Source organism: Amyelois transitella, chromosome 12 (genome assembly GCF_032362555.1).
Source record: "Amyelois transitella isolate CPQ chromosome 12, ilAmyTran1.1, whole genome shotgun sequence".
Classification (NCBI taxonomy): Eukaryota; Metazoa; Arthropoda; class Insecta; order Lepidoptera; family Pyralidae; genus Amyelois; species Amyelois transitella.
Genome location: NC_083515.1, coordinates 7,341,965 through 7,352,096, shown reverse-complemented (window position 1 = coordinate 7,352,096; position 10,132 = coordinate 7,341,965). Strand labels below are relative to the sequence as shown.

The following is a 10,132-nucleotide window of genomic DNA, read 5'->3' as shown; positions in this document are numbered from 1 at the left end:
AATAAACGTTTGAGTTTGGTTACAGTCGGCTTGAGCTCGATCGAACGCATGCGTGTTTTGAGTCCAAACATGCTTTGTTTAAAATTTAAGTTGACGTCATTTAGAGACACTGCTGCAGTGCAGTTTGGTGCCTATTCTTCTGTTATCCTATTCTTCACTTGCGCTTCTGAATTTGTGTAAACTTTTTTGCATATGAATATTCTGCAGACTGTTTAAATAACACCCTTTTAAAACGTTGTTGTTATCAGTAAAGTGAAATGATGGGAATCTAAAATTTCGATTCCTACGCAAAATTTTTTTGTTTAATTTGAATTCATAATTCATTAAAAATAAGTATTTTTTTTTACAAAACAACCGACTTCAACACTATTCCCTATCTCAAAAATTACTGAACCGATTTTGATGAAAGTATTTTTTTTCAATAAGTCTTTATATATTACATAGTTCTTATCATTATAGATTTATTGAAAAAAAAAACTTATCAAAAACAGTTCAGTAATTATTTTTACAAAATTGTAATTTTATTTTTATTTTTTCATTGGTAAAAATAATTCCTAGTATGTACTATGAATCATTGGTAAAAATAATTACTAGTATGTACTATGAATTGAATAGGTTTAGAGTAGTGGAAACCAATAAACATTGTACATTTTTGTATTCCAATAAAAGAAACATTTTAATCAACATTTTATTTTTATTTTTACAAGACACTCTTTTCCAAATTACTAACGTGCACAACTAAAAACAAACATCCTGTAGATATGCCCAGATCCGACCTAAAGCAGTTAGACAAACATTGACAGTGGACGGATACGGCCATCAGCAGTTAGGCGTTAACCACATGCCGCCATTTTGTCCAGATACGGCCATCAGCAGACAAGCAAGGCAAACAAGTCACGCACACAGACATACATTTTTCTAGTTTTTGGCTATGGTTTTTCGCTCATTTTCTCTAGGCAAGCTATATATGTCTGATATAAAAACGAAACTACAATTTTTCGTGTTTGCCACACTGCCCTTACAGTTGAGCAAAGACAAATGTAAGTGAATGAACGAGCCAATTGAAAAAATGATAGTTTTCTAGGTAAGTTTTCAGTTTTTAGTAGAAATATACTATTTTAAGACATTTAGATACATTTTACTTGTTGTTTTGTGAAGCCAAATACATTATTTACGATTACAATGCCTCAAATAAATCTACATTTCAATATTTTCATGGTAATAGAAGTATAAAGTTTGCGTTGTAGAAGTTGCAAAATGGCGAAATCGTGATTCTTACTGGATTATTTGTGAAGACGATTTTAGAGAATTTTACTTGGGACATAATAACTTTTTGGCACCATTAAATTCCTCAATTATTGGACTTTGTGGAATAGTAAACAAAAACAGAATATATGAAAGATGTAAATTGCAAAATCAGTAAAATATTTACAATGGATAATTTTTCGGTAAGTTTTGAATTCAGTGACCTAAATATAATAAACGCAAGTGTTTTTTCGCATCAAAATTTATTGCATATGATTCTTCATTTATATATCTTTAAAAAAAAATAAATTTTTGGGTAGGTCCCAAATAATTATATACAGATATACAACAAAATCTAAGACACTGCGCGCCCGTCCGCCGCGGCGCTTGAACGCCGCAGACGAGGTGCGCAGTTTGCGTATAGCCGCCGCAGCTGAAGGGTTAATAGTAAATAATTAAAATAATAAAGATACTTGAGGCAATTGCTTTGTTTGTATTATCGAAGAGGTGAATGTATTTATCTTCATTGGTCTTATTCTGTTGGTTATAAGAAGTTATTAAGATAAAGTCGTTTATATAGGGAGGTTATTGTTTGTTTTACCCACTAGTCTGTTGAGTGTGTGACCATGATATTACTGCTCTTATTATTCCTAAGGGCGGGCCTAGCGTTCGATCTTCCCAGAGATGGATGCAACTCAGACTTGAGGATAAATAACGATCACTACAATGCCTCAAATACATACTTCGTAGGAGACGCGTTTCCAACAGACGCACATTACGATGTCTACGGAAATCTTTTCTACGTAGAGTCCGGGAGAAACGACGAGGGATTTTTTTTCAATGTTCATGTGATAAGATTCGAGACTAGTGCTCCTCAAAAAGTGAAAGGTATTTTTAAATTTTCATTTCCTTCATTAGCCAAAAGAGACCATTTGACGATTTGTTTACATAAGAGTTGAATAGGAAGGAAATATTACCAGTGGCCTAATCACCTTTCTTATATTGTCTTAAACCTGGTCTAGGTTTGAAGAACACACATCTATTTACTTCTTTTTTTGTTTATTTATTGTTACTGTTTTGCTTCCGGGGCTCTTTCCCATTTATCCAACCGAGAGGCCAATAATGCAGGTACTACAACTAGGTACGTTCTCAATAATTTTATTTTTGTATTCTCAGGTTTGCCAGAAAGTCTTAGCTATTCTATCGCCGTAGATAAGAAAAACACGAAGGTTTTCTTTGGCACAGCCAAAGGAATTTATACATATGATTATGAAAGCCACACTGCTAGTCCTCTTTCGACCGTTTATTTCAAACTGAGTATGATTTTTGTGGACAAAGATGGTAAAAGGTACATTACAGAGAGTAACAACGGCGTCGACGAGCTATATCGCCTTGATGGAGAGAAAAAAGTTCATTACAAGAATCTGGATGCTTTGAATGGAATGACTATCGACGACAAAAATAATTTATATTTCATAAAAAATGACAAATTGTGTATTCTTAAAGCTGATACAAAAGAACCCAATTGTATGGGGAATATTTCCTACAACGGTATAGCTCAGATATCTTTTCACGAGGACAAAGTATTCATTGCAAGCGAAAATTTAACTTACATCCACATAAATGATGTAATACTAAAGTTAGTAACGAATACTCCTGGGAAGGTTACGGCGATCGCCTTTGATAAAACGGGTGATTTTATATTGGGAGTCCATGGTAAGCTTATTAAGTACAAAAAGAATTACTGTTATACAAACAATGAGAATAATGCGGATCAAACACTATTGCAGAATAATTTATAGATAATATTTATTGTAAAATAAAATACCTTAATCTTCTGAATTTTGCTTTTAATATTAAAAATAAATTACGGTTCCTGTTAATCAATAGGTAATATGTATAATAAGGTATATCAATATCACTTGATGAGATGAAAGTCACATTGCATTGGCAAAAATAACATCGTAGCTAAAAACAAACATTTCAACTGATTGTATTACACTAAAATCAATATACAATAGTCCATTCACTTACAATAAAATTCTGAAACTTGTGAAGTAGTTACAGGAAGAAGAGATAATGAGACCATTTCTTAATATAACATTTTACAATTACGAACCTACCTATACTTAAAAAAACAAAAATACTGTCATTCATCTAGTACCTCACTATTTCTTAATTATTTATAATTAAGTCGATAGACATGCCATTGACAAGCCTTAACAATTTTATAGGTACTATAGTATATCTATTTCAGCAGCTAGTCTTATTACATGCAAAAATTTACTATGCAACAATAAACAATACCTTTTGAAGTTTGTGTATAGATTTGAATCAAATCAGTAAATTTAGGTAACTATTGAAGTATGATCCTTAATTTGTTTGGAGTACCCCTTCAACTTCAAACTTATCTTGGGGCTAGCTCAATCTGTACACTTTTCCCTGTGTGAATGGCAATCAGCCCCCAATCTAGGGTTACCATGAGTGTACATATTACAAAAATTATGTTCATTCATGTTCAATTTGGTAGTTAGCCAGACTGGCATTCTTATAATATTAATGTGGGAGAATGCTTTGTGAAATTATCGGAAATGTTATTGGCTGAGCTTGTGAATTAGGCAGTGCCATTGGTTGACTAGTGCTTGAGATGGTAATCTGCTGGGTAGAGGTCTGATGCACCAGGTGCTGGGCTGAGGGAACTAGTTGCTGCTGGGCAGATTGCTGAGCTGCAAGCTGCTGAGCCGATTGTTGGGCTACCATTTGCTGTGCTGACTGCTGTGCAGCCAAGTGTTGTTGCGCAGATTGCTGGGCTGCCAGTTGTGCCGACTGTTGTGCAGCCAAGTGCTGTGCAGACTGCTGGGCTACTAAACGTTGAGCTGATTGGTGCGCTGCCAAGTGCTGTGCGGACTGCTGGGCTGCTGCCAAATGTTGCACAGACTGTTGAGCTGCATATTGAGTAGCCTGGTGTTGTGACACCACCTGAGGCTGCAATGCAGACTGTTGAACCAGCTGCTGTACTGCAGTCTGAGAAGCATTGCTCATTAACTGTTGGGCTGGTGGAGCTAATGTCAACTGAGCTGGCACTGCCACAACTGTCTGTCCTCCGCCCATCAATGTGCCAGAATCACTGACTTGCATTAATTGTTGTGCACCAGCACTTGTAACTATCAGAGCACCAGAATTACCAACAAGTTGCTGTGTAGTACTCACTGTGAGTAATTGTGGGGCAGGTGTCAACAGCTGCGCTCGAGATGCTGCAGGGCCTAGAGCTAAATTAGGGGTAGCTGCAGCAGGAACTAATGTTGGCAGAGCTCCTGCCAGGCTAACTACAGGTGTAACACTGACTGTGGCTAATGAGACTGGAGCAGAAGTGCCATGACGTGAAGTAATAACACATGCTGATGGTTCACTCCTTACAGATGCAGTCTGTTCTAGCAGAAATTCATTCATTGATGTCAATTGCACATTTTTTTCAGTCAAATCTGCAACCTTCTTCAGTAACACACTAATATTATCATGTAGTAACTTCACCTTATGATCTAAATTTTCACAATTAGCACACAAATTTGTTGCATTCAACACTTGCTGGTCAAAATTGTCTTCATAAGCATATCTTCTTAATTTTGCCTCTGGAGGAGAATCATCATCCCTAATAGGTGGTGGAGGCCTGCTGAAGTTAGGTGGCGGTAGTGCGACATGCATAGGTATTGATTCATTTCCAACCATATCTGGTGGATGCATCAAAAGGCACTCGTGATTAGAGCACGAACCTCGCAGGTACGATTTACACACAGGTGTGTTACGGATTTCTCGAGGGAAGATCCCTGTTGAATAGAATTTTTCCTCATCTTCCACAGTACTGTGTATGAATTTACAATTGTTCCTAAAGCAACCCTTGTTCTGGAAATCATGACAAAAGCGAAACAATTCTTTTAAACAGGTTTTAGGTGGGATTTCATGTAAGAATCTACAATTGTCACGACTGCAACAACCACGAACATAATCTCTACAAAAATTGTTGCCTGTAGACATCAACTTATCTCCATCATCGGGCATTGTTTTTTCTAGCCCTTTACCAATCATGATTAAATGAATCCAGGTGGGTATGTTATACGGGAAAGAGGAAAACCGGTTTAAACTTCATTACAAGTAATATTTGTTTGGTGTTATTCGATGTACATGTAACATCAAAACATATTCAAGTTGCTGCCAATTATTCACATTTATAATGCCAAGTATAGGTAAGGTAATAATAACAAAAATGGAATTGATTGAATAAACAAATTAAAACAAAATAATTGAACAATTTTGTTCTGTTCTTTTCAAGGAAATGGTACAAATACAAAAGCTACGATTTCGACTTCGACCTTAATTTTGACAGGTATGGTAAAGTACAAAAAAAAAAAGAAAAGAGTACCAACATCAAACAAAAATGACAATGACGTACGAGTGAGCGCCTGTTTCATAATTATTCAAAAAATAATGTTATTAATTTTAAAAGATGGAATAATTATAAAAATATTGAGAACTGCGAATATGACTTATTATAAATCTAATTAAATTAAGATAGATAGATAAAACTCATTATTGCACCATAAGAGTAAAACAGGCAGAGACTCGGACTCGCTAGTGCAATCTCTTCTAGTCAACCTTTGGGTGGAAGGAAACCAAACGGAAGATTAGCGTTGGCGCAGAGCAAGATAAATAAATGTTTAAAGATACAATGCACACGGAATTTATTGAAAGGGAAATATTTAAAAAGGATAAAAATTTTCATGAGAATGAAACACAATCCGATAAAAGTGAAGATTGTATAGATGAAATAACAATTGTTGTAGATGGATTGAAAATAGGCAAATCTGCGGGATATAATAGGATTAACGTCGAAATGCTTAAGACTGGACAGGGCTTCGTGGCTATTCAACTGTGTCGCCTTTTAACTTTTGGCTAAGAAACGGAAATGTGCCGAGACATTGGTGCAAAGCCGTTATTGTACCTCTTTATAAAGGGATCACAGCAAGAATTCAAAAGTTATTGAGGCATTAGTCTTCAAGAGGTTGGTAAGTTATATGCAAAGAGCATCTCTACGCCACTCGTCACAACATCCAATCAAACAACTACTGTCTGTCTCAACCAATAGCAGCGAAGAATCTAAATCGCGATTGCAAAGATTTCATGGATTGGAGCATAAATACAACCTCCGACACTACTCATTGAAGCCGCGGTTCCCCAGGCATAACACCTAGCCTGGCGGAAAATCTTCCCTTTGGTGGTGGTCGAGCCGAATCATCGTTCCCGCTACAAAGATATTGATTAAAAGAGTTGTGAAAGAGACAGAAAAGAAAATATGGGATTTGCAAACGGGATTAAGAATGGGGATGGGATGTACAGATCAGGTATTTTCCTTACGAAACATTAAAGAAAAATTTTTGGCTAAGAGTCAAAAAGCATTGCGTTTTCGTGGATTTGGAAAAGTCTAATGATAGAATAGTAAGAAGTGTATTATGGTCTGTTTTGTCCAAGTATAGTTTGAGTGGTCTACTAATCCAGGCGCTGAAATCTCTTTACAAGGATTCCAGCGCTTGTGTCAGAGTGAATGGCAGCTACACATACTAGTTTGATATCCAGAAAGGTGTTAGTCAAAGATATGTAGCGTCACCGTGGCTGTTCAATCTATTCATGGACAACTGTTTGAGTGCTTTGAAAGAAGTTGAATGCAGATTAAGAATGAATGAGTTATCCTATTATTCCTTTAAGCGAAGTAGGAGGGTATGAAAAAATGCCCGATTGGCCGTTCATTATGGTGTGTTACTGCCTACACTTATGTAGGTATGTATGGGACTGAGAGTTGGGTATGGCAGAAACAAAATAAAAGTAGAGTTAACGCAGTTGAAATGAGAGCTGTAACTGTAATGTTTGGTGTAAAAGATCTAATTAGAAGAAGAGACAGACATAAGAGAAATGTGTGAAATGAAAGAGGATGTGGTGACCAAAATTGAAAAGAGTATGTTAAGATGGTTTGGACATGTCGAGAGAATGGATGACAGGACAGGACAGGCTAACGAAAGGAATATATAAGGCAAAGCTGACTGTAAATGAGGGACAGGGCCGGCCTCGTCGAACTTAAATACCAAATTTCGATGTCTTGTAAAAGGGAGATGTTAGGAGTACCCATAATCGTCGAATATGCATGAAAAGAGTAATTAGTGTGGAAGAAGCGGGAGAGATCTGTAAGGATCGTAGCAAGTGGAAATCCATAGTCTGCCTACCCCAATGGGAAACAGGCGTGATGGTATGTATGTATGTAGTGATCAATTGAAACGGCAACACTAATCAATCTTCTAAACCAACCAACCAAACCAAAGTGGTAACCAAAGAAAGAAAGTAATCAAACAAAACAAATATGGCGGTTTCATGAGATGTTTTTTGGTCTACTTTTTTAACAGTAATAGTTAATGTGAGATTGTTAGTTTAAATTCGGATGGTTTTAGAAAGATAGCAATTGGATAATTGTTGCATAATGAGGTTAGTTTGTAAACACATTGGGATTATAAAACATGGAGATGAAACTTTAGAATAATGATGCATGTTTTTTTTAGCTTACAAACATATGCGAAATAACCATGTTCAAACAACAACTGTCTCCGCGTAGTGTCCATCCTTACCAAACGACTGTTGTTCCACGCAGCGAACAGCAGCTTTCTAATGCTGCCCATCAAAGAGCCAAATACCCATGGGTAGAGGACATTAATGCCCCAGTGTACCAGGTTACGGGGACTGACAGTTCCACATCAGACAACGCGTATCAAGTAAGCCGTAAATATAATACTTTCTCTCTTTAGTGTTTTATGACACTTCCTTTCGTCGGTTGCATCATGAACAAACGCTATCAAACATGACAAGAACCACTGTTTTTATATACTATTAGCCTAGCAATAATTGTTGTCTCAGCGCACAGTGTCCATTTTTATAAAGCAGATAAATTTACCTTTCAGATGCCTCATTACTACAATGGGACTGCGTTGAGAGAATATGGACCACCATCTCCTGTTTACCAATCTCCCTATGGTGGAGGAGGTACATGGCGTAGCAATAAGAAAGCTGAAAAAGTTCTCACTCATTTGCCTGAAACTTACACATTTCCACAATGTGCTTCAGCATTTTCTTTGCCACTGTGTGATGTAGACCTGCACACACAACCGGTCAGCCGATCTCCTATTCCGTCCTCGGTGAGCCCTGAGGTGCCAATTATTGGGGCTTGTGGAGGCCATTGCCCTGGGTTTGAATATGTGTGCTATTATATTTTACAGGTAATTTATTACTTTACTACACTGTAGTGGAATGGTGTTTCTTTTTTGTTTTAAAGTTGTTTTTTTTGTATTCAACAACAAAAAGTTTTTGTCAACTGATGTTCCAATTATTTTTGTTTCTTTTTTTTTCAGGTAATATTTGTAGTAGGTATTTTAACTGGCATTTCCCTGTGTATTGCTGGTATTGTTCTGAGACGCACAAATCGCAATGGTGATCTTGGGGTTTTAGTTTATATTGGTGAGTATAATTTATTACATTGCACTTTGTGATCTAAAATTTTTTGTGATTCTATGACATCATTCTAGCATCTCTCATGGCACAGCTATAAGTTCAAATTTAAAATGACAAGAATTTGATGTCAACTTACCTGCCACTAGTTCCAATAAAAAATTGTATACACCATATATTAGCAAAGAATGCTACTTTTTTTTTAAAATTCTTTATTTATTTCTGGTAAGGATGCCTGTCATCGTGTGTGTGCGCTGTTCTCCTCGGCGTTCAATGCTGCGTGCGCCGCGAAATCCGTCAGCGAAAACTCCGAAACAACATGCACATACCAATGCAGGCCATACAGGTAATGTGTTTACCCACTGCCTAACTTACTCAACCATCATCAACTCTGTTCTCTAAACAGATAAAGAGAGAAAAGATAAGAAATATTTCTTAATGAGAAGGGCCCCAATGGATAAACTTTAATAAATAAACACTATAGTGTTTATTTAAAAAAAAGACTTCTTAGCCAATTGGAAAATTTCAAAGGTGATGTTATGAACACAATGCATTGGACTCATATTTTGCATAACAATAATAAAGTTAACACCAGAGCAGACAACAAAAAAAAATAGAGTAACTGGGAAGGTTTTTTTAATTTTAGAATTTTACCTTACCATTTTATTTTTTGTACTGTTTATTTATATCTATCAAAGTGTTTACTTACGCCATGAGGAAATAGAACAAAGTGTTCACATATCTTTTTGTATTTCAGGAACCGCCAGCCACATCTTGCCCTTTGTTGACGTCGACATTACCTCATAGTCAAATATACAGGTTAGTTACAAGTCTACGGATTGCTTTGTTTTCAAATTTTCTAGAACTCAAGTTAAATCTGTCTTTTTTTGACAATATTAACCCAATGTCTCATGGGACAACACAGACAATTTCTCAAAAAATATTTTTGTAATTAATTCAAAAATTCTGGACCATTTTTGATTCTGGGCAGATAATCTTCAGGATTAACATATTTTATTCTAGAGTATTAAGTATTTAATCACCATAATATTTGTTTATAGGCCTACAGTAAATGTTTGCAGCGAAGAGGATGTGACTGGTGTGCCCTGGTGGCGCCGCACTAACAGAGACTGATTAGCTTTAAGTTTCCAAAAATATGTAAAGTGAAAATGTATTTTTTCTTGTACAATAACAAGAAAGGTTGACACACAATTTTGTTATTTTATAATTATACCGTTATTTTATACATAAACAGTGTTTTTATATCATTTACAGAATTTAACTTCTTTGCTGTACTGCATATTTATTAAAAAGTTTAGGTGGTATAATATCTTAAAAATAAAACAAC

At 35.9% G+C, this 10,132-nt stretch overlaps 2 protein-coding genes across 2 annotated transcripts; one reads left to right on the top strand and one right to left on the bottom strand.

Annotated features, from left to right (window-relative positions):
* Positions 1–2,419: 2,419 nt before the first annotated feature.
* Positions 2,420–5,906, bottom strand: LOC106142642 (zinc finger CCCH domain-containing protein 10). Its single transcript, XM_013344485.2, has one exon. It carries the CDS (start codon positions 5,326–5,328, stop codon positions 3,802–3,804), a length of 1,527 nt encoding a protein of 508 aa, XP_013199939.1. The 5' UTR covers positions 5,329–5,906; the 3' UTR covers positions 2,420–3,801.
* Positions 5,907–7,586: 1,680 nt separating this feature from the next.
* On the top strand, positions 7,587–10,030 carry LOC106142415 (uncharacterized). The gene is made up of 7 exons (XM_013344163.2): positions 7,587–7,770; positions 7,845–8,054; positions 8,241–8,555; positions 8,688–8,793; positions 9,015–9,130; positions 9,542–9,603; positions 9,846–10,030. The coding sequence occupies exons 2-7, from the start codon at positions 7,869–7,871 to the stop codon at positions 9,916–9,918; spliced, it is 858 nt and encodes a 285-aa protein (XP_013199617.1). The 5' UTR covers positions 7,587–7,770; positions 7,845–7,868; the 3' UTR covers positions 9,919–10,030.
* Positions 10,031–10,132: the final 102 nt, after the last annotated feature.